Below are 25,275 nucleotides of genomic sequence, written 5' to 3'. Positions count from 1 at the left end.
CAGGGCACATGCAAACAAACACCCATTCGCACTCACATTCACACCTACGGGCAATCTAGAGTCTTCAATTAACCTACCATGCATGTTTTTGGGATGTGGGAGGAAACTGGAGTGCCTGGAGAAAACCCACGCCGGCACGGGGAGAACATGTAAACTCCACACAGCCCTGGGATTGAACCTCGGTCCTCAGAACTGTGAGGCGGACGCTCTAACCAGTCGGTCACCGTGCCGCCTAATATGTGTGTGTGTGTGTATGTGTGTGTATATATATATATATATAAAAATATATATATATAAATATATATAATATAATATATATATATATATATTATATATATATATATATATATATATATAATATATATATAAATATATATATAAATATATATATATATATATATATATATATATATTTATTCATTACAGTTCAAATCGTTTTCAAGAGATCTCGGTTTCATGTCGAATCTCAGTCTCTACCATTTATATAATAACTGATTTAATAACTAACAACCCCTGTGTAAAGATGCTTGCATACAGTATTAAAGTGCATACTACGGTATATATACAATATTTTCATTATGCTAACAGAATTTACAGTAGCCAAAAAGAATCAGTCTGGACTGGACATGCTGGACTGATTTGCATTTCAATATTTCTTCTCTTTGTGTAGATTTAGTATGTGTAGTATGTTTATGTATCCAGTCAGTCAACTCGTCACTTTAAACTGCTTGGATTAATTCTTAACATGGTGATAAAATGAACTTTAATTCACCCCACCCAAATGCTTTTTTTCCTGCTATACACACAATACATGGCGTAATCGCATCTAATCATTTAAGCATGCAGAAAAAATACACAAAATAAAAGGTTTAGCTTGGTTTTCCTCACCATCTAACTTTGGCACATGTGTGAATGAGACAATTATTGTAAGTTGGAGAGGCCAATGGGTAGACTTTCTTTTAACAGCTTGGAGCATCACAAGACCTTGTGAAGCAAGAATTCAATCAATGTGGAACTTTCTCCACCCCAATTTCAAATAACAAACTAAATGTGATTTTGTACTGCAGGATTTAGGTTTGGTTTTAATATTGTATTTCTGTTCTTTATTAAAGAACTACATGACTGCTCCAGCCCAACATTCTGTCCCACTAGGCTGGCTCCAGTCTCTCATACCTGTGTACATAATGCTGCTGTTTTGGGACACGAAGTTTTTCTTCCACCGTCAAAAAGAACCACTCCATGGGTAACTACACCTCAGGTCTGCATGGGGATGGTCTGTCCGAGCAGATCAGTTGGCCATGTCCTGAGGAACCTCAGGTATGAGCGAGGAGAAAAATGTTTTGAAAAAAACCCAGGCTGTCCACATGACTGACACCCTGTGTGGAGGCACCAAAACAGCTGTCACTGGCTCACGTTCATCTGATCCTTCAGCATCAGCAGAGAGTTCCCTCTGTCCTTCAGCGAGCTCAGCGACCTGAGAAGACATGACAAAGGGTTTCAATAATAATAACAATAATTTTATTCTTATTTAAAAAAACAATATAATAATACTGTGTATTTAAAATAATAATTAGTTTGTTATTATAATGGTTCAAGTCAACATAAATAGTAGTTTAACACACAGGATTTGGGATTCTGTTCTCATTCTCCTCGTTGTGCTGGACTTCAGGGGGCTGCAGGTGGTTGGGTCCTTGGATCTGCTCTCGCCTTCTAAAGGGGAACCAGCCTGCAGTGTGACTGTACCAAAAAAAAAAAGAAGAAAAATTAACTTATTTATTTATCAAAATGTTGAAGACCTGTTGAGAGCACGATAGACCAAAAATTGCAAATATAAGAGCCAAATGTCTCATTACGCGACCAAACGATTCTTCTGGGTTTGGGCTATATAATACAAAACAAATATTTGCAGGACATAATCAACCTGGTCAGAAGTGATGATAACAGTCACCCATTAAGATAGACACCTGGCCACACTGACATTTTCTCAATTCAGAACTGTCATGGAAACGATAACACTGCTATCATTAGTTCTCGAGAATAACATGGCACTACAGTCAAGGCCAAGTCAGTGCATGAAACAAAGTCCCATTTTAGTGCAGCTTTATGCCAAAATAATTTATTTTCACTATCGATGTACAGTACAACCGTTCTAACAACGCTAAAACCTGTCTTAAGAATTGCAAATGTATTTAAAAAGAGAAAAACTGTTATGTTTTAAACCCATTGCCATGACACTTGCATTTTACGTCATAATTTGTTGATTTCTTTGAAAACTTTGAGTCTACGATTTACATTTGACAACATGCAAGACAAGTGCGCCTTTTCAAATTATGCCAACTGATTTAATCGAAAGGTAACAAACAATTTATGTATACATCAAGAACACTATGATTTATTTACATCTAAATTATGTAATAAATATTGAGGCAGTAGGGCAAGTTAATGTTTAAACTATGTGGCTTTAAGGAAGAAGTTTTCCTTCCAGCACATAACTGATATGAGCCACAAACATGTGACAATTCAGCAGGTCAATCTTGATATCTATCACTTTCACGACTGGTGCAAAATGATGAACATATTGGTTCCCAGTTTTGATGCCTACTCCGCCGGCCCCGATGAAGAAGTGGCGAAAATCAACAAAGAAGCGACGTAAACCAACGTAGAAGAACACTCACAAAGAAGTAATTGTGCTCAACGGGGGCGGCGGCGAACAAAAGTGGGTCTTAACTTTGTTAAAATTAATGACCAGTCACCTCAGTGCAACACTTGGAATAAGACTATATTGTGCAAATGAGGCTTTCCTGATGTGTAGCGTCTGAAGCGCTCCGAGCCTCAGCCTACATACACTGTGCGGAGATTCAGTGACGTCAACTCAATTGGGTAAGTGAAACTATAAAATACGGCTATGCCGACATTGAGACCACTAACAAAGGAAACGGTTGGTTGCACTTTTGCACTGATGGTTTTTAGCGTTTATTTTAGTCTTCAAACCAACCTAAGAGCCGATGACAGGAAGAAAAAAAAGCTTAACACTGAGCTAGAACTTAACCGTATCAACTTTACATCACAATGAATTGGGAGAAAATTCACATAAACGTCTCATAGTATCACAAACTAACCTTGTGCCTCATCGGTGGGAAATAAATCGTTTTATAGCATTTTGTTCCATTCATTAAAAAAAATAGATTAAAAAAAAAACACCAGTGCCATGTGAAGTTACTTTTTGTGCCAGAATGCTGATGTATGCGGTGCATACCCTTCAAGATAAAAGGCTACAAGCTTAAAACAGGAAGTCAAGTTAAAACTTGCACATATAAACCATTTAACGTGATAAAACAGTCCCAAATAACAATTGTAACAATGCTATATTTAACTTTTAGCTGAAACATGAATTAATAAATATTAAGTCAATTGAGTGAGTTCCACACACATTGCCTTTTAGTTGACAGGTTTGATATTGATACTGGTTATAAAGAACCCTGAGTCAAATGTTCATTTTAGTCTATGCTGCGGGCTGCTAAGAAAATGGATGTTCATAATTTGGACACCCTTTATTTAAACCATGCCAACTTTTTTTTACCCACGCCCCTAAAAGAATCGGAATTGAGAATCGTTTGGAACCGGAATTGAAATAAGGAACGGAAATCGGGACCAGAATCGTTCAAATTCAAATGATGCCCAGCCCTAGTCACACTACAAGAAGTTTTGTCGTTCTTGGCAAAATATGTCAGGCCTGATCTGGGAAATCAGCCGCGATAGCTCATCGGGCCAATATCGGGGCTAAAATCCTATAGTTCGATCTAGGCATAAAGCCACACTGTTAAAACATTAACTTTTGAGTGCACCACTGCCTCAATATTAATTACATTATTTAGATGTAAATGAATCATAATATTGTTACTATATCTTGTAGCTGAACGTAGTATATATTAAATTTTTTTCCAAAGGAAATAAGAATAAACAAAACATAAGCATCTGCACATATGATTGAAAGTCGGTGTAAATTATGTATGGGCAGAAGATGATTTTTTTGGGGTCAACTTTGATTGTGCCAATTGTGCCAGTTGTGTGGGTCAACTTTGATTATACTTGAGAGCATATAATACACGAGAAATTACAGTATGTGATCAAATTTAAGATGTCCTTGTTTAACACAATTTAGGATTATAGGAAGATAATGTGCGTGCCTGCATAGGTAAGATTAACAGAGTAGACTCACAGGTACATGAGGAAGAGGGTGCCCATCACCAGAAGGAAGCGACTCAGGTTGGAGTTGAAGTATACAATCATGAGCAGAACACCGAGTCTCGCGGCGGAGTACAACCAGTCCAACCAGTCTCGCTCCATGTCTTCCTCATCCTCCACTACAGGGCCACCCTGAGCATTCATTCGCATATTCTGATTGGCTACGCCCGCGTCAATGAACGCACCATCCTGTGCTGGGTTCGGGTTGGCTGGTTGCAGATTGTCGATGGGGTTCTGATTGGCAATGGGTGCTGGTACAGGTACCTGGTGGGCCGGTACAGGAGGGTGATGGACAACAGTTGCAGGTGCTATGGAGGGGCCGGTGCCAGCTGCTGCCATAGCTGCTTGGCTGATGGTAGAACACATTAGCATGATCAGAACTAGTCAAAGTTACCACCCACCTATAACGACAGTAAACCCTCATATATCACAGGGGTTAAATTCCAGAAAACCCCTACAGTAAATTACATCTGCAAAGTAGCAATCAATTATTTATTACAGTCAACTCCAAAAGTATTGGAACAGCAAGGTCAATTCCTTTTTCTTTGTTGTATACTGAAGATATCTGGGTTTAAGATAAAAAAATTAATGTGAGACAAAAGGTTTTTTTTTTTCCATTTCATGGTATTCACATTTAGACTCACAACTCAGGACACCTTTTGTTTGAAGCCACCCACTTTTCAAGTGGGCAAAAGTGGTGGAACACTGATGGGAGTTTCTAGTTGCTCAGGTGTAGCCTTTTAGACTGATCGTTTAACCATTAGATAGTGCTTGTTTTCGGCTTTGGGTTTCACCTCTGAAAACTGCATTTGCTGTTAAAAGCGGTCCATGAGAGAAAAGTAAACCATTTTGAAGCTGAGAGAATAAGGAAAATCGATCAGAGCTATTGCACAAACATTGGGTATAGCCAATACAGGAAGTCCTCGAGTTACGACATACTTGACCTACTTTACGACGCCCGTGCCTCGTCTGGCATTTTGTCCCCAGCACCATAGTGGCCAGTAGAACCTGCACATGCTTCCTCAGAACGCACGACAAGTTGTGTGGGGTGCAGAGGAAGGGCGCGAGCGCCCGGCCTCCGTGCGGCCCTGTGACAGGGGCAATCCGAGCGCGCAGGTCCGGGCAACAATAGCTCTCACAGCCTCCCCTCCTTCTCCATCCACCTCTCAGCAGTAATGGTAAGTACAGCATCTTATTTTTTTTATTTTAATGTATTTTAGTTTCTTTATACGAAGTATTTCGACGTAAATTTCGACTAACGGTGAAATCTGTTTTACGCGGAAATCCGGGTTACGTCGCCAGCGTAGGAACGGAACTCGTTAGTAAATCGAGGACTTCCTGTACAACAATTTGGAATGTCCTGAAAAACAAAAACTACTGGTGTACTGAGCAACAGACATCGAACAGGTCAGCCAAGGGTATCAACAGGAATTGATGACAGAAACATTTTGAGAGCTGTGAAGAAACACCCAAAGACAACAGTCAGTATCACAATCCACTGTTCGAAGAAGACTTCAAGAGAAGAAATATACGGGCCATACCACAAGATGCAAACCACTCATCAGCAAAAAGAAGCGGAAGGCCAGATTGGATTTTGCAAAGTAGTACAGAGATGAGCCATAAAAGTTTTGGAACAAAGTTTTTTGGACTGATGAACCCAAGATTACCCTCTACCAAGGTGATGGAAAGGCCAAAGTATGGCGAAAGAAAGGATCTCCTTATGATCCAAAACAAAGAAGCTCATATGTGAAGCAGGGTGGAGGTAATGTCATAGCTTGGGCTTGCATGACTGCTTCTGGAACGCGCTCTCGACTTTATTAATGATGTAAGTCATGATAGTAGCAGCATAATGAATTCTGAAGTTTACAAAACCATTTACAGAAAAATGCATCCAAACTAATCGGGAGAAGCTTCATCATCCAACAAGACAATGACCCAAAACACACTGCCAACACAACAAAGGACTTCATCAAGGGGGAAAAAAATGGAAGGTCTTAGACTGGCCAAGTGGTTCACCAGACCTTAACCCAATAGAGCATGCGTTTTACCTCCTGAAGAAGAGACAGAATGGAGAAACCCCAGAAACAAACAAGAACTGAAAGAGGCTGTAGTAAAGGCCTGGAAAAGCATTTAAAATGAAGAATGCAACAGTCTGGTGAAGTCAATGAGTCGCTGGCTTGATGCAGGTATTCCAAGTAAGGGTTATGTCCCCAAATATTCAATGTTCTTCACTTTAAGTTAATTTAATAATGCCTGCTCCAATACTTTTGATCACTTGAAAAGTGGGTGGCTTCAAACAAAAGATGCTCTGTCCTGAGTTGTTTAACACAGCTAGATGTAAATACCATGAAATAAAAGCTGGAATTCTGAACTTTTGTCTCATTCTTCTTTTGAACTGAAACACAAATGTCTTCAGTATACAACAAAAATAAAGGATTTGACCTTGCCGGTCCAATACTTTTGGAGGGAACTGTAAATACTATATACATTTTGTTTCATATATGCCAATTTGTGAAACTGCACTTTAGAGCGGTACAGGTATTTTATTTTTCCAAGTGAGGTCACCATCCACACCCACAACACAAGCACGTGCCTAATGGGCATGCCCTGCTTTGAGTGATGTGAACAACAGCCCATGCGGACGTGGTGTGAACAGGCCATTTCCTGGGTTAACCATTTGCGCCATTGCTCACACTGATGTAATCAGCAAAAAGCCTTATGGGTACCCAAAATGTATTCCTGTGATGTAGAAAGTCAAGCTAAAACATTGCTCTTTACTTGCATTTGCTCCTGTCAATATTGTTACGAGCGTGTGTACTCGCTATTCATCGAGCTATCATTGGTATTTGTGAATTTATTTCATAAAAGTCTGACTGTGGTTTTTTTAAACAGTTACTTTCCGGTCATTTTATATGCACCTCAAGCAACTTGGTGATTAACCAATTGTATAAATTGCATATGTCACGACACTAGCGCAGTGCCTGCGCGATCTGCTGCGCACATGCCCAACTAGCTACGGCAACCACACTAGGACAAAATACCGAGGTAGTACTCAACACTCACCCTAATCCTAACCTTAACTGTCACGTAAACCCTAATCCTAACCTTAAACCTAACTGTAACCCAATTTTACGAGCGGACGTTTCGCTTCGATACCCATTTTGTCCTTTTTGTCTTACTGTTTTTGCCATAGCTAGTGATCAAGATGGCCGACCTGTTGCGTATGTGCACCTCAGACAGTGCAGGCACCGCAGATAGTACGTTGACAGGATATAGTAAGGGTTTTGTTTCCTGCTAAGAACAGGTGCCCAACTGATCTTCTGTGAGTCATTGCTGCCACATTTAAATCACACCCTATAAAGCTAACTGAATCAGAGATGTGCAATATAGTGAGGGATTATTGTGTAACAGTCACCAGAGTAAAGTTAACGTGTATTTTTAAATGGTTCTTCCACTGTTGTTACGGGTACAGCTTAAATCGTAGGGAATGTCCCACTTACATATCATGCATGATGGCGACCCCCATGACTTTTATCAATAAAACAAAAGATTATTTCAGACCAAGGACATTTCCAGCACTTCAGACAATATTGGTAAAAACAGTAAATGGTCCGTTTAAAGTGCTAGAACATAAACTCACTATTGCATGTAATATTGTCGTGCATAGACATGTTGGAGCCACATAAGTTGTTGGGGGCTGTACAGAGAGTAGTCTGGAAATGCTGGTTGCGTCATCTGTGGTGTTCCAGGCCTGCAGGAAGAAATGAGGGAGTTCTATATTATCATTCATATCATTATTATCTACTCAAATCACCATATGCATTTTTAGCTTCAGCAACCTTTTGCCGCAAAAATCAGCAGAGGGCATAACTATTTTACCACAAAAATCAAACAGAGGGCATAACTATAACAAAGAAAGTTACATTACGTATGTTATACAAGGCTAAAGTTGTTTATATGAAACACCTGTCAGGATGCAAATCAGGTCAGTGGTGTGTTTCAACACCCGTTTCCCATTTCAGCTTACAAATACAGCCCCCTTGCAATTTCTGTTGATTTAGGCCTGACAGCTGTTTTTTGAGTGCGGAATCTAAAACTGGTTTGAAATGTTTCTCTATCACGACAGGTTTTTGAACAAAGTGAGAACAAAGCGAAACAAAGGAAATATATACCTATGTAAATAAAACACCAATGATGGAATGGTTACAAACTTTGAAAACTGTCTCAATTGTGACTGCACAAACAAGTTGCCACATAGCTGAAGATGAGTCCAATCGTAATCAGCTGGCAAGTCTTACTACAACTAATCAGTGGAATTTTGCTTATCTGGAGGGTAAACTCTGGAGATAAAAAACTTGACGTGCTATAGAAAATACTGACTGCAATATTGGAATCAGCGTGCCACTTTAAGTTTTAAGCAACATAAAAATCTAACAACAGAATTTCTTTTTCAAATTCCTCCCCAGTGTCATAAAACAGACCTTGCTACAAGTCACAGTATGGGCTTAAAAATAATTATTATTTTGTGAAACCCAAGACTATTGTTTAACAATGGCTATTTAAAGAAATGTAACATGTAATAACAATATTTAAATGACTAAGGTTATGTTTGATATACAACAACATAGATAATTTTACACGTGAGACGATGTGAGTCCAGTGATGCACATGTCATGGAGTCCCAGCCCTGGAGCAATGAGTCCCTGCAATTTATCATCACGGAATACAGATACAGTAATCCTCTGTTACATTGCAGTTCTTGCTTCACGGTTCCACTATATTGCAGATTTTTATTATGGTTGTTACTCTTGAATCTTTTATGCTGTTTGTACATCATTTGTGTTATCTATTGCTCTTGCTCTCTATCAATATATTATGTGTTTAGGCATGCCAAACAGCAAATGTTTTTAGAAAAAAAAAAATCTAAATGTTATGTGTTCACATAAAGTGCTGAACTTAAGAAAAATAAAGTTTCAGTTTCCTCTTTTCTGTTTGGCATCTTGACACGACAATGAAGTGTCAAACAATTTTACACAGTTTTATTTAATAAATCTTAATTGAACCGTTTTAGAGGTTATGTTTGTTCAAAACCTTCTTTTGATTCATAATGGCATTTCACATATTATATGCACTTTTAATAATAGCTCCCAGTGGGAACTTACCACTGAACAGCCTTTGTGCATCTGCACTTAAACAGCTAGGATTTTTGCATTTTGTGACATAGTAATACATTAGTTTCATGGCTATGCATTTACGTATGAGCTTAGACCAGCTGACTAGGAATAAGACAAATATTCTTTGTACTACTACAAGTTTTGGAAGTGTTCAATTTGTTAAAACTAAAATGAAGAAACCTCTAAAGAGAAAAACATTTCCTTAATTTCCCTTCACCTAAACCCTACTCTGTTTGCGTACATGATGATGATCCATTTGACTCTTATTCCTCTCTGGCCACATTTGCCACGTTTTTCGCTTACATGACTCCAGGTTTTGCCACTTATGGATCATCAGATTGGCCGCACGTCACACAAAGACTACATTGAGCAAAAAGCACACTGTACGTACTACTATTATGGTTGCGTGATACTGTCCTTGTCCGGGAGGGGGGGGGGGAAACAAATAAAAAGCCACATATTCGACCGTCCTCATAATTAAAAGAGACACTCTGTTGCCCGCAGAGCTAATGTTATGTTAGTAGACTAACATTAAGCTCACCGATTTGCGCTTCACCTTAGTTTCTCGCATTTTGCAACAGCTGTCCTGGTGCTTCTCAGTCGAACGCTCCACTTACGCGTCCACGCTTCGGTGACGTCAGCGCATTGTGTCATATACGCCACTGCGGTCTTCCGTCTTCGCAGTAAACCTGATTTGCAGTTTTGCTTTTCAACATGTTTTTTGATGCGCAAAATGTGAATTGTGATCCGGAAACTATGATGCGAGACTGCTTAATTTGAGCCTTGCCCACATATGTAGGTAAACAATGTTGTGCGTCAGAGGACGCACATTCACAAAGCTTTTTGCATCCCTCATCATTTTTGTGGATCTAGGATGCGGGATTCACATCAAACGAGACAATGTTACAAAAAACAAACTTCTTTCATTTTAATATAAAAAAAAATAAAAAAATAAAACAAACAAAACAAAAAAACTCAGACAGCGTTTCAGGTTTTTCTTACACGTTTGCGTCAGGCCCTGCAGGAACTCCTGGGGGTGATGTTGGCGTGTGTGTGTTTACTGGAGTGGCAGGTGAAGTTGAAGATGCCTGCCTCCTCTGTCTAAGCTCTGCTGTGCTACTGGCAGAAGCAGGGGGTTGCGTGGGCCTTGGACTAGAGGGATGCTGCTGGGCTGGTTCTTTAACCTAATTTCAGACATGCAAACACCAAAGGCATGAAAAAGGTGACCCCAAAAAAAAAAAAAAAACAGGAGGGACCTGTGGGGATCACCCAGTCCCCCACAGAGATTTGTTTTTAAATTTTAACATAATTAAACAATCTGGAAGACTGAAGAGTACAATAAGGCAAAATTAAAAAAAATTATTCACGCAGAAAAACATTGACTTACACCGAATGTGTACACTGATGTACAAATTTAAGATTAAAATTAAATTAACCTCATTTCTTTGCTTTTTTTGTTTTGGCCTTCAACTTGAGCCAAGCCCACCTCCACCTATACCTGATGCCTGCTTCAAGCTGTGCCACATGAATAGCATCCTCCTCTTTAAGCACTCTCATTCTGGAAAAGTGTTGACTAAAATCATTGTCTGTTTCACATGATTTTTCACTATTACCAACTTGAAAGGCTTATCCCAAATGCATCCTCCAGGAAAATATTAAGTACAGTATTTTTTCCGTGTTTATTGGCCAGAAATTGGTTCATTCGGTGTTGTAACATCTAACATTGCTTCGTCGCTTAATACATTTAACATTAACATCGTAAACTAATTACATAATTGTAGGCGCGTTTCCTAATTAATACAAGATGTACTAGCAGATCAGCTCTTGTCGCCAATGTTATGTGTGCTTCGCGGTTCCGCTGGGACCACAACCAGGGCCACGACCCTCAGCACCTCAACGGAATAATACAACCCCAATTCCAATGAAGTTGGAGCGTTGTGTTAAGCATAAATAAAAACAGAATACAATGATTTGCAAATCAGGTTCAACCTATATTTAATTGAATACACTACAAAGACAAGATATTTAATGTTCAAACTGATAAACTTGATTGTTTTAAGCAAATAATCATTAACTTAGAATTTTATGGTTGCAACACGTTCCAAAAAAGTTGGGACAGTTTCATGTTTACCACTGCGTTACATCACCTTTTCTTTTAACAACATTCAATAAACGTTTGTGAACTGAGGACACCAATTGTTGAAGCTTTGTAGGTGGAATTCTTTCCCATTCTTGCTTGATGTACAGCTTCAGCTGTTCAACAGTCCGGGGTCTCCGTTGTCGTATTTTACGCTTCATAATACGCCAAACATTTTCAATGGGAGACAGGTCTGGACTGCAGGCAGGCCAGTCTACTACCCACACTCTTTTACTACGAAGCCACGCTGTTGTAACATGTGCAGAAAGTGGTTTGGAATTGTCTTGCTGAAATAAGCAGCGGCGTCCATGAAAAAGACATTGGTTGGATGGCAGCATATGATTCTCCAACACCTGTATGTACCTTTCAGCATTAATGGTGCCTTCACAGATGTGTAGGTTACCCATGCCATTGGCACTAACACAGCCCCATTACCATCACAGATGCTGGCTTTTGAACTTTGCGTCCATAACAGTGCGGATGGTTCCTTTCCTATTTGGCCCAGAGGACACGACGTCCACAATTTCCCAAAACAATTTGAAATATGGACTCGTCGGACCACAAACACTTTTCCACTTTGCATCAGTCCATCTTAGATGAGCTCGGGTCCAGAGAAGCCGGCGGCGTTTCTGGGTGTTGTTGATAAATGACTTTTGCTTTGCATGGTAGAGTTTCAAGTTGCACTTACGGATGTAGCGCTGAACAGTATTTACTGACATTGGTTTTCTGAAGTGTTCCTGAGCCCATGTGGTGATATCCTTTACACAATGATGTCGGATTTTGCTGCAATGCTGCCTGAGGGATCAAAGGTCACGGGCATTCAAAGTTGGTTTTCGGCCTTGCCGCTTAAATGCAGTGATTTCTCCACATTCTCTGAACCTTTTGATGATATTATGGACCGTAGATGAAGAAATTCCTAAATTCCTTGCAATTGTACATTGAGGAACGTTGTACTTAAACTGACTATTTTCTCACGCACTAGTTCACAAAGAGGTGAACCTCACTCTTTGCTTGTGAATGACTGAGCAATTCAGGGAAGCTCCTTTTCTACCCAATCACGGCACCCACCTGTTCCCAATGAGCCTGTTCACCTGTGGGATGTTCCAAACTGGGGTTTGATGAGCATTCCTCAAATTTCTTTTTTGCCACCTGTCCCACCTTTTTTGGGACGTGTTGCAGCCATAAAATTCTAAGTTAATGATTATTTGCTAAAAGCAATATAAAGTTGATCAGTTTGAACATTAAATATCCTATCTTTGTAGTGTATTCAATTCAATATGGGCTGTTTTTATTTATGTTTAACACAATGTCCCAACTTCATTGGAATTGGGGTTGTACAAAAGACCAGTGCAACAAATACGACAATGGCTGATCTGATGAGCAAAAATGTTGCTTTAACGTAAGAGTAGCAATAGAGGATGTCCGCTCCATAAGTGGATAGAGTAGCCGAACATTGTACTCAAGTAAGCGTACTGTTACTTGACAATAATGTGACGAGTAATGATTTCACTCAGTACTTTTTACTCTAAGGAAATATTTTGGAGGATGACTTTTTACTTAAGTACTTAGTGAGTAAACTGATTTTTTAACCACAGCATAAATGAGGATTTATTCATCTTGCGTAACATTTACAAAGAAAACTGTGCTCTGTCAAAGTCATCCCGGCTGCTGGTGAGGGTAGTGGATGAGTTAGCTTGCATAGCCCTACGGCTGCACCGAAAGTCAATATTTCACTACCCCGTCACTGATCACCCACTGCTTTACTTATTTAAACACTATCACCAATCCCAGCTGCTAAAGTTGTCACTGGGGGAAAAAAACGATTCCGCAGTCAGGACGTCACATACCATCATCGTCATAGGTAACTAGTAAAGGTATCGGAATACATTTCTAAAGTAACCCTCAAAGCCTGAGTATTAGGAATACGTAAAACTTTGTGATTCCACAAACATGACTACCACTAAAGACAAATAGGTAAATCTGCACACTATCAGAAAACCATCGCTAAGTCATTTAGCAAACACTTATCATACGACAAACCAAGAGGCAAGACATAAAGAACACCATCAACTACATTTCTTTCTGCAGTGTTATACCCAAATTTGTATCTCAGTGTGTGCTGTAGTGACGAAAAAAAATCTATTTGGTTCAAAATATTCTATTAGGTTTACATTTTTATGTCATCTTAATTTTGTTTTGTTTTGTTACAAAAGCGCAACTAAAATACTATTGCACAAACCTGATTTGGCATATTCTCCTGTATTCGGTAAGTTATAAATTTGTAAATATTGCCATATAATATTCTTGTGCAATGTTTTGCAGTAGACGTATGAAGCACTTTACAAAATAAACAAGGGCTGTTGTTCTGAAACACTGTGTCCATCAATAACTGTCCTGGGACGTAAGTACAAACTTACACCATTTTTTTAGGATATCGTCAAATTATCATTATCGTACAATTAAAATAAACAAAAGATTTTGATCCCCTCCCGATCACCCACCTCTACTCTAACTTTCTCACCTTTGGTCTTGCTCCCAGATGTGCTTTGGGTTGCATCTTAGCAGCAAAGACTAGATGCAGTGTAGGAATGGGATCTGTCTGAGAAAGCAAAGAGACATTAGGCAGCTGTGTTTAAAAAAAAACCCAAAAAAAAACAGGCTCAGTTTTTCATCACACCTTAATTTAAATTCTCTTGATCATGAAAATACCAACCTGAATACCGAAGAGTTCTGGGCTTATTATGTTTGTATATAGTGTAGTGTAGTCATAAGACATTGAAAGAGTTACACAGAACAATTGAGCCATCTGAACAAAACCAAATTATCAGATCTAGAGAGGATTAAATTTACCCAAGTGCATCACATCTTATTTTACCTGGCTTTGAAGTGCTGATCGGCTTTAATGTCATAATTCGCCGATCCGATCAATGACGTCATTGATCCGCTCCGCAAAAGACATTTACTCCACGCCGCCACGTGCACAGTATATTTAAAACCAAAAGCTAGTTTATTTTTAGCTTTGTCACGTCTTTTGACGTAGTATTGGAAATATCTGACGGCCAATAAAGTTATTTTTAAAATGACTGCGGCGTGGAACAGACAACGGCGGTGTGGAACAGACAACACGTAATGCCCGGATCAAACTACAAGACAAATTTGCTCTTTCACTAATTGCACTGTCAGACTACTGCAATAAAATCTTGTATTCTGATACCACCGCATCCCATTTTTTTTACAATCATTGGGCTTTATATTGTCAACGCAAATGCGACCGGATACACCCGTTACCGTGGCGATGACAAGTGGATCGCGCCGACTTTGTATTATAAGGACAAAATGGGGGAAAACGTGTTATGGTGGTCACCGGTGCTCAGGACAGGATGTTCACTTAAGGCTTGCTTGAGGTATGTACTTTTAATACGATACGGCTCACAAGCAGGCAATAAAATGTTATATAGCCTAGCAAGCTAGTGGTATCACGAATGGTTGGATGTAAACATGCCGCCGTTCTGTCGAATCATGCTCTAAAGTTTCGGTGTGGGTGAAGTAATTTAATTAAAAATAAAGTAATTCAATTACAGTAAGTTAGCACACATTATTTCTGTCATGTAATGTTTGTTTGACCTGACTGATTAGAATACACGATCTGACTAGAGCAGTGATTTCCAACCTTTATGGAGCCAAGGCACATATTTTACAATTGAAAAATCTCACGGCACACCAAAAAACAAATATGGCACAAAAAGTGGATACATTATTTAGTGTATTTACTTCCTGCCATCTAATAGAAGACCATTCATTTGTTCTGTCTGTCACTATGCCTTACTGGCATAAATAGAGGAACAAAGATACATTATTTATAGTAAATATAATTTTTTGAGCAAGTACACAAGTATATATACAGTAAATTAACAGGTCATTTAAATAGACACATTCCTCCATCTTGTCATTGGATCGGTGATCATTTTTTTAAACTTGGTGATCGGCCCCAAAAATCCTGATCGTGTCAAGCCTACTTTCAGATGCCCATCATTGTATGAAAAGTGCCCTATAAATAAAGTTTGATTTGATAATGATATTTTCCAAGGTTCCACTTGTGTCATACACTTTTTAAGCAAGGAACTACCCAGGCAAAACGTTGAATAGTTAACTACAGCTTGTATCAGTATGCGCAGACCAAACAAATACTAACGCATGCATACCTGTGCGAAGAGCTCTCTTATGTGAAGATGGTCGGGTAGAAGTTTGCCACCATAGATTAGCCTCTGGTCACTCTCAGCCTAATGGAAACAAACAAAAAGAAAATAAAGTCGGTTTTACAGTATTGCAGGTTGGTTCGAAACCAGGGGTGTCAAACTAATTTTTGTCACGGGCCACAATGTAGTTATGGTTTCCCTCAGAGGGACATTTATGACCGTGGAACCATATAAATGTATATAATCGTCATATCATTATATATTAGACAGTGGAACCTCGGTTTTCATCTGCCATAGTTTTTGTAGAAATAGGTTTTCAACTTTTTTTTTTGGCCAAGATTTTGCCCCAGTTTTTGTGCATCTGATGCAGCTTGGTTTTCGTACAATTGAAAGTGGTACACCATACACCTGCCTGCCTCATTACTAACGTTCACATTTTAAAATGCTTCATTGAAAGGGAAGACAATATCAAAATTTTGGTCCAGAAGAACATGAAGTAGGCGCACATAATTTGCTTGCACGGGACACATTAAATGATATGGCAGGCTGGATTATGGCCCCAGGGCCTTAAATTTGACACCAATGTTCTAAACAATCTGAAATCACACAATTTTCCCCGCACACTAAAATTTCATGGCCTTTCTTCCTTCTCTTCTCTACACTATTAGTCAATATCTGCTATGTGTTTGTGTGTCTTCGTATGGGTGTGTTTATGTGGGGATAGGAGGGGTGGATTTCTGTATATTTTTTGCAATTTTAATTTAACTTTTATCTCTGTAAAGCACTTTGTGTTGCATTTTTAGTGTATGAAAAGGACTATATAACTAAAATTTGACTGATTGATACCAATTTTTATAGCACTAATTCACAACTAAAGTTATCTCATGGCACTTTTCATATGAAGCAAATCCAAGACTATGACTATGCCCCTAAATTACATTACTGCATTTTTCAACATATTGGAACTTAATTCTTGCTTGAGCTGCTGAATTTGAAATGTGACTGCTTAGTCTCAGCATGGTATGGTGATAACTTTCTCAGTGACATGCTGGAGATACAGTTGTGCTCATAAGTTTAGATACCCTGGCAGAATTAATGATTTCTTGGCCATTGTTTTGTTTCGAGAATATGAATAATAACACAAAAACCTCAACTTATGGTTAGTGCTTGGGTGAAGCAATTTATTGTCAAAAAACTGTGTTTATGCTTTTTAAATCATAATGACGAAAGAAACTACACAAATGACCCTGATCAAAAGTTTACATACTCTTGAGATTTTGGCCTGATAACATGCACACAAGTTGACACAAATGGGTTTGAATTGCTGCTAAAGGTAACCATCCACACCTGTGATCTGTCTGCTTGTAATCAGTGTGTGTATAAAGGTTCAGTGAGTTTCTGGGCTCCTGACAGACACTTGCACTTACATCGCTGGATTCTGAGTCATGGGGAAAGCAAAAGAATTGTCAAAAGATCTGTGGGAAAAGGTAATTAAACTGTATAAAACAGGAAAGGGATCAAAGAAGACATCCAAGGAACTGAGAATGCCAATCAGCAGTGTACAAACTAAGAAGTAGAAAATGAGAGATTCTGTTGAAATCAAACCATGATCAGGTCGACCAACAAACATTTCTTCCACGATGGCCAGGAAAATAGTTTGAGATGCAAAGAAAACCCCACAGATGACTTCAGCTGAAATACAGAACTCTGAAAAAAAATGGTGTGGATGTTTCAAGATGCACAATAAGGAGGCACTTGCAGAAAAATGGGCTGCATGGTCGACTCGCCAGAAGAAAGCCATTACCACACCAATGCCACAAAAAAAAAAAAAAAATCATGCTTACAATAGGCCAAACAGCACAGAGATAAGCCTCAAAACTTCTGAAACAAAATCATTTGGATTGATGAGACCAGAATTTAACTTTTTGGCCACAACCATAAACGTTACATTTGGAGAGGAGTCAACAAGGCCTATGATGAATGGTACACCATTCATTCTATGAAACATGGAGGTGGATCGCTGATGTTTTGGGGACGTGTGAGCAACAAAGGCATGGGAAACTTGGTCAAAATTGATGGCAAGATGAATCCAGCATTTATCAAAAAATACGAGAGGGAAATTTGCACTCATCAGCCCGGAAGGTGCGCATGGTACGTACTTGGATAGTCCAACATGATAATGATCCAAAACACAAAAGCAAAGTGGACCTGTCATTGGCGACAACAGCATAAATTGAAGGTTCTGGAGTGCCCATCTCAGTCTCCTGACGTCAATATCATTGAGCCACTCGACCACTACCACAAAAGACTCCAAGCTGTCATTCATGTTAAAGGGGGAAATAGACTATTAAAAACTGGGGTACATAAACTTTTAATCAGGGTTATTTGTGTCATTTCTGTTGTCATTATGATTTAAAAAGAGTAAACAGTTGTTTTGATAATAAATGGCTTCAACCAAGCACTAACCATGTGTGAAAAAAGTTTTTGTTTTATCATTCATATTCTCTGAAAAATGGCCATGAAATCATAAATTCTGCCAGGATATGCAAATTTATGAGCACAACTGTAAATCTTTGTTTTGATTTGATTTGACCTTTTATTGGATCTGAAAAAACACCTGACAATGGTATTGCTGCAGGGTCAGTTCATTTACTTGATTTCATAGCAGATTGATTAAGCAATATATTGTGCATTGACAACTCACAAAATTAGATTACTTTCACAATATAATGCAGACATGCAAACACCAGAGGCATGACAAAGAAAACCAAAACCAAAACAAAAAAACACTGTGGGGGTTTTCTGTGGGGATCCCCCGGGCCCCCACAGAGAATTAATTTTATTTTAACATAAATTAAGCAATCTGGAAGAGTACAATAAGGCAAAATACATTTTCTTCACGCAGAAAAACATTTATTTACACCGCTCAAGTACATGATGTACAAATTTAAGATTAAAATTAAATTTGCCTCATTTCTTTTCTTTTTTGTTCTGGCCTCCAACTTGAGCCAGGCCCATCTCCACCTGCACCTGATGTCTGCGTCAAACTGTGCCACAATTAATAGCACCCTCCTCTTTAATCACTCTCATTCTGGGAAAGAATTGACAAAAATCCGTCTGGTTCACTTCGTTTTTCACTATTACAAACTTCAAAGGTGAATCCCAAATGCATCCTCTGGGAAAATATTAAGTACAATATTTTTCTGTTTTTATTGGCCATTTCTGAATTTTAAGTTAGTTGATTCTGTGTTGTGACATAATCCCCAACATCTGTCCATTGCTTAATACATTTAACATTTAATATTTTAACATAAATGATCTGGAAGAAGCAATGTGGAAGACTCTCTCTCTATCGATAGAGAAGTGTGTGTGTGTGTGTGTGTGTGTGTGTGTGTGAGAGCGAGAGAGAGAGAGACAATTTAAGACTATGCCATCCATCCATTTTCTACCGCTTATCAGAGGTCAGGTCGCGGGGGCAGAAGCTCCAGCCACTTCATCCAGCTCTTCCGGGGGGAACCAAGGCGTTCCCAGGCCAGCCGAAAGACATAGTCCCTCCAGCGTGTCCTGGGTCGTCCCCGGGGTCTCCTCCCGGTGGGACGTGCCTGGAACACCTCACCGGGGAGGTGTCCGGAAGGCATCCGACTCAGATGCCCCAGCCACCTCATCTGGCTCCTCTCAATGTGGAGGAGCAGCGGCTCTACTCTGAGCTCCTCCCGGATGACCGAGCTTCTCACCCTCTCTCTAAGGGAGAGCCCGGACACCCTGCGGAGGAAACTCATTTCGGCCGCTTGTATCAGGGATCTTGTTCTTTCGGGAAACGACTCACAGCTCGTGACCATAGGTGAGGGTAGGAACGTAGATCGACTGGTAAATCAAGCGCTTTGCCTTTCGGCTTAGCTCCTTCTTTACCACAAAGGACCGATACAAAGTCAGCATGACTGCAGACGCTGCACCAATCCGCCTGTCGATCTCCTGTTCCATTCTTCCCTCACTCGTGAACAAGACCCCAAGATACTTGAACTCCTCCACTTGGGGCAGGATCTCATCCCCGACCTGGAGAGTGCATGCCACCCTTTTCCGACAAAGTACCATGGTCTCAGATTTGGAGGTGCTGATTCGCATCCCAGCCGCTTCACACTCGGCTGCGAACTGCTCCAGTGAGAGTTGGAGATCACGGCTTGGTTAAGCCAACAGAACCACATCATCTGCAAAAAGCAGAGATACAATACTGAGCCTTGAAATTCTGTCCAACCCTCATCGGGAACGAGTCCGAATTACTGCCGGATATGCAGACCAAACTCTGACTCCGGTCGTACAGGGACCGAACAGCTCGTATCAGGGGGTTCGGTACCCCATACTCCCGAAGCACCCCACACAGGACTCCCCGAGGGACACGGTCGAACGCCTTCTCCAAGTCCACAAAACACATGTAGACTGGTTGGGCGAACTCCCATGCACCCTCGAGGACACTGCTGAGGGTGTAGAGCTGGTCCACTGTTCCACGGCCAGGACGAAAACCACACTGCTTCTCCTGGATCTGAGATTCAACTTCCCCACGGACACTCCTCTCCAGCACCCCTGAATAGACCTTACCAGGGAGGCTGAGGAGTGTGATCCCCCTGTAGTTGGAACACACCCCTTCTTAAAAAGGGGGACAACCACCCCAGTCTGCCAATCCAGAGGCACTGTCCCCGATGTCCACGCGATGTTGCAGAGGCGTGTCAACCAGGACAGCCCCACAACATCCAGAGCCTTTAGGAACTCCGGACGAATCTCATCCACCCCCGGGGACTTGGCACCGAGAAGCTTTTTAACCACCTCGGTGATGTCAACCCCAGAGATAGGAGAGCCTGCCTCAGAGAACCCAGACTCTGCTTCCTCATGGGAAGGCATGTCAGTGGAATTGAGGAGGTCTATGAAGTATTCTCCCCACCGACTCACAACGTCCCGAGTCGAGGTCAGCAGCGCCCCATTCCCACTATACAGTGTTGATGGTGCACTGCTTCCCCCTCCTGAGATGCTGGATGGTGGACCAGAATTTCCTCGAAGCCGTCCGGACGTCTTTCTCCAAGTCTTTCTCCATGCCCTCACCGAACTCCTCCCATACCAGAGTTTTTGCTTCAGCGACCACCAAAGCTGCATTCCGTTTGGCCAGCCGGTACCCATCAGCTGCCTCAGGAGTCCCACAGGCCAAAAGGGCCCGATAGGACTCCTTCTTCAGCTTGAGGGCAACCCTTACCGTTGGTGTCCACCAAAGGGTACCTTATGGCCACAGCTCTGGTCGGTCGCCTCAGCAATGGAGGCGCAGAACATGGTACACTAGACCTCGATGTCCCCCGCCTCCCTCGGAACATGAGCAAAGTTCTGTCGGAGGTGGGAGTTGAAACTCCTTTTGACAGGGGATTCTGTAAGACGTTCCCAGCAGACCCTCACGATACGTTTGGGCCTGCCACGTCAGACTGGCATCTTCCCCCAGCATCGGCGCCCACTCACCACCAAGTGGTGGGCAGTTGACAGCTCCGCCCCTCTCTTCACCCGAGTGTCCAAGACATGTGGCCGCAAGTCAGATGAAACGACCACAAAGTCGATCATCGAACTGTGACCTAGGGTGTCCTGGTGCCAAGTGCACGTGTGGACACCCTTATGCTTGAACATGGTGTTCGTTATGGACAATCCATGACGAGCACAGAAGTCCAATAACAGAACAACGCTCGGGTTCTGATCGGGGGGGGCCATTCCTCCCAATCACGCCCTTCCAGGTCTCACTGTCATTTCCCACGTGAGCATTGAAGTCTCCCAGCAGAACGATGGAGTCCCCAGTGGGAGCGCTCTCCAGCACCCCCTCTAAGGACCCCAAAAGGGGTGGGTACTCTGAACTGCTGTTTAGTGCATAGGCACAAACAACAGTCAGGACCCGTCGGGCCCCCACCCGAAGGCGGAGGGAGGCTACCCTCTCGTCCACCGGGATGAACCCCAACGTACAGACGTCGAGCTGATGGGCAATAAGTATACCCACACCTGCTTGGCGCCTCTCACCGTGGGCAACTCCAGAGTGGAAGAGAGTCCAACCCCTCTCAAGAGGACTGGTACCAGAGACCAAGCTGTGTGTGGAGGTGAGTCCGACTATATCTAGTCGGAACTTCTGGACCTCAAACACCAGCTCGGGCTCCTTCCCTGCCAGAGAGGTGATGTTCCACGTACCTAGAGCCAGCTTCTGTAGCCGGGGATCGGATCGCCAAGGTCCCTGCCTTCCCCCACCGCCCAACTCGCACTGCACCTGACCCCTATGGCCCCTCCCACAGGTGGTGAGCCCATGGGAAGAAGACTATGCCGCTGTTTTTTTTTTTCCTCAAAATGAATCACTTTGATTGGCCCACGTAGGGTTTGTGTGCGGGCATGTGACTGCCTTGATTGGTGGAGACAAATGACACTGGTAATCACGTTAGATTGGCCGCAATGCGCCCTATGCGGAAGTGAAAGATCAAGTCTATATCGTGCACACACTAATGGATAAATAAAAGTAGCATGCGGGATGTCGATCATTGTAACGGAGTAATAGTATTGAGTAAAAAGTATGGTTGACTCCAACTACCTCAAGAACTATTTATCCACAATGTTACTTGAGTAAATGTAGCGCGTTACTTCCCACCTTTATCTAAAGGCCTCTTCACACTGGGCGTGCACCATGAACTGGTCGCCAGCCAATTGCAGTGCACATATAGACAAAGAATCATTCACGCTCAGACCTATGGCCAATTTAGAATAGTCAGTTAGCCTACCATACAAGTTTCTGGAATGTGGGAGGAGAACATGCAAATTCCACACAGGCGAGGCCGGATCTGAACCCGGGTCCTCAGAACTTTGAGGCAGATGTGCTAACCAGTTGGTCAACGTGCCGCCGGAGACCAGTATCTAATATTTTAAATCTGTCATGTATCTAAATGAGGTAACCAACATTTATCAGCTTTCAGTACGATGCAGTGCAAGTTAATCTCTCCCATTTAGAATGAAGAAGTTAGTCTGTCCCATTTATTTAGCAGGGGGGGGGAGTTATTTAGTAGGGGCTGGAAGTCGAGAGAGGCTGAAACTGTTCAGCAAGGGCTGTTTATTGGCGTCAGCCTGACCGACCCAAGAAGGCAGCTCGTCTTGACATTCCAACACTGGGTTAGCTGCTTCCGCTAACTTTAGCCAACGCCTCAAAAGACTCACCAGTTTAGTTGGATAGACTGCCGACAGATGCGTCTTTAAGTCTTTCACCGTCCAGTTCAGATGGACCCCTTCGACTGTTTGGTCCTCCACAGCCTGGCTGGGTGTTTTGAGGAGAATTGTTATAGTCTTCGGTTGAGAGTCCTCCACGTCCATTTTTCAACTTCTCACGTTTGGGGCTTGCGTTCCAGCGACGACTCGATATCGTAACACACTGTACGTAAAAACTGAGTTTTACGGTCACACACACGCAAAAAAAAAAGAAGAAACTAAGGAGATTATTTTCCGTCAAAATCAAAACTTGTCTACAACAGTTGGACTGTTAAATAGGCGTGTGTACAAATACCGTGTCAAGTGCGACCAGAGCGAATGTTGTTGCCAAACAAGCAGTGTGGCCGCTCCTGATTGGTCAACTCTTGCTCGCGTTCGGACGTGGAGTACCAGAAACCAAACATTGAGTGAGCATGCGCGAATCAGGCTTGCAAAAAAAGATCGTCTATTTTACAGACTCATTCGTAAAATAACCCCACTTGGTGCAATTTCGTGTGCTAATTACATATTCTAAATTGATGGTCAAGTTCCAGCCTTAGTTGATCGAAGTAATGAATGTTTTATCAGTTTTGTTAGCGTTACAGGAAATGCTGTTTAACTACATTTCCGGGAAAGTGCTGCACAAGTGGAAATTGAAAGAGTGTGAGCTTGTTCTGCGAACAGCACGAAGGCATTCGTGTTATTATGTAAACGACGTCAGTCATGTTGCATCATCTGGGAAGGGGCAGAAAAAAAATCACTTCGGAAAAAAATAAAATAATTTATTAGTATTTTTCATCACGATTGTAAATAATTAATTGAAAAACATTTCCCCAAAAATGTACCACTGAGTTATTTTTGACTGAGTTTATGAGGTACAGAAAATGGATGAACACACACAAGCACACACACGGCAGCTGAAATAACTATTTCAGTCACCATTTTTCCCATTAAATATATTTCCAAAGTTGCTCTTGACATGAAAATATCACGAGATAGAAGTAGTAGCACCATCCATCCATCCACTTTCTAAGCTGCTTCTCCTCACTAGGGTCGCAGGCGTGCTGGAGCCTATCCCAGCTGTCATCGGGCAGGAGGCGGGGTACACCCTGAACTGGTTGCCAACCAATCGCAGGGCACATAGAAACAAACATCATTCGCACTCACAGTCACGCCTACGGGCAATTTAGAGTCTCCAATTAGTGCATGTTTTTGGGATGTGGGAGGAAACCGGAGTGCCCGGAGAAAACCCACGCAGGCACGAGGAGAACATGCAAACTCCACACAGGCGGGGCCGGGTACTCAGAACTGTGAGGCTGACACTCTAACCAGTCGTCCACCGTGCCGCCTAGTAGCACCAGAAGTAATCCATACATACAAAGAAAGTAGAACAAATAAACTCAGAAATTAAGTTGTGTATAATAATGTGAAATGACACAAGGAAAAAGTATTGGACACGCCAACTGGTATTTATTGAATGCGTTGTACAAAAGCCTTTGTTTGCAATGACAGCTTCAAGACGCCGCCTGTATGGAGAAACTAGTAGCATGCATTGCTCTTGTGTGATTTTGGCCCATTCCTCCACACAACCAGTCGTCAAATCTTGAAGGTTCCGTGGGCTTCTTTTATGGACCTTGAGTTTGAGTTCTTTCCAAAGATTTTCGATTGTATTCAAGTCAGGTGATTGGCTAGGCCATTCTAGCAGCTTTATTTATTTTATTTTTTTGACACCAATTGAGAGTTTCCTTGGCAGTATGTTTTAGATCATTATCCTGCTGCAATGTCCACCCTCATTTCATTTTCATAATCCTCGTTAGATGGCAGCAGATTTTTTACGAGAATGTCTCGGTACATTTGTCCATTCATCTTTCCTTCAATAATGTGAAGTTTACCAGTACCATTTGCTGAAAAGCAGCCCCACATCATCACGTTCCAACCTCAGAACCTCACTGTTGGTATGGTGTTATTAGGGTGATGTGCAGTTGCATTTATCCTCCAAACGTGGTGTGCATTATGGCATCCAAACAGTTCACAGTTTACATTCGGGTGCTGAACCAGAGGCTTGAGGCTTCTGCGCAGGATCTTAGCTGTTCCCGGTATTGCACACTTCTGGACGGACATGTCGGATGTTGTTCCTGGTATCTGCTGTAGCTTTGAGGATTACTGCCTCCAGTGCCCCAATAATTAACATTTATAGTATTTATTTATCCTAACATGACCTTTATTAATCCAAATTTTCATACAGATATCCCAACAGAAACTTGTATAAAATTCCTTTTTATTTTTG

The 25,275-nt window shown here is 41.4% G+C and overlaps 1 protein-coding gene across 2 annotated transcripts; it reads right to left on the bottom strand.

Annotated features, from left to right (window-relative positions):
- Window positions 1-388: 388 nt before the first annotated feature.
- On the bottom strand, window positions 389-23,385 carry herpud1 (homocysteine-inducible, endoplasmic reticulum stress-inducible, ubiquitin-like domain member 1). Of its 2 annotated transcripts, none has more exons than XM_061677487.1 (9): window positions 23,305-23,385; window positions 22,962-23,185; window positions 15,759-15,836; window positions 14,078-14,155; window positions 10,422-10,603; window positions 7,886-7,996; window positions 4,220-4,594; window positions 1,623-1,737; window positions 389-1,474 (listed from the first exon to the last, which is right to left on the bottom strand). In XM_061677487.1, the coding sequence occupies exons 2-9, from the start codon at window positions 23,112-23,114 to the stop codon at window positions 1,289-1,291; spliced, it is 1,278 nt and encodes a 425-aa protein (XP_061533471.1). In that variant the 5' UTR covers window positions 23,115-23,185; window positions 23,305-23,385; the 3' UTR covers window positions 389-1,288. The 2 variants fall into 2 exon arrangements, with proteins under 2 accessions (XP_061533471.1, XP_061533472.1); XM_061677488.1 differs by having other exon boundaries at window positions 22,962-23,172; window positions 23,305-23,384.
- Window positions 23,386-25,275: the final 1,890 nt, after the last annotated feature.

The sequence above is a fragment of the Phycodurus eques genome, chromosome 5 (genome assembly GCF_024500275.1).
Source record: "Phycodurus eques isolate BA_2022a chromosome 5, UOR_Pequ_1.1, whole genome shotgun sequence".
Taxonomy (NCBI): Eukaryota; Metazoa; Chordata; class Actinopteri; order Syngnathiformes; family Syngnathidae; genus Phycodurus; species Phycodurus eques.
Note: the sequence above shows the minus strand (reverse complement) of the source record. Positions and strands in the feature narration are given on the sequence as shown.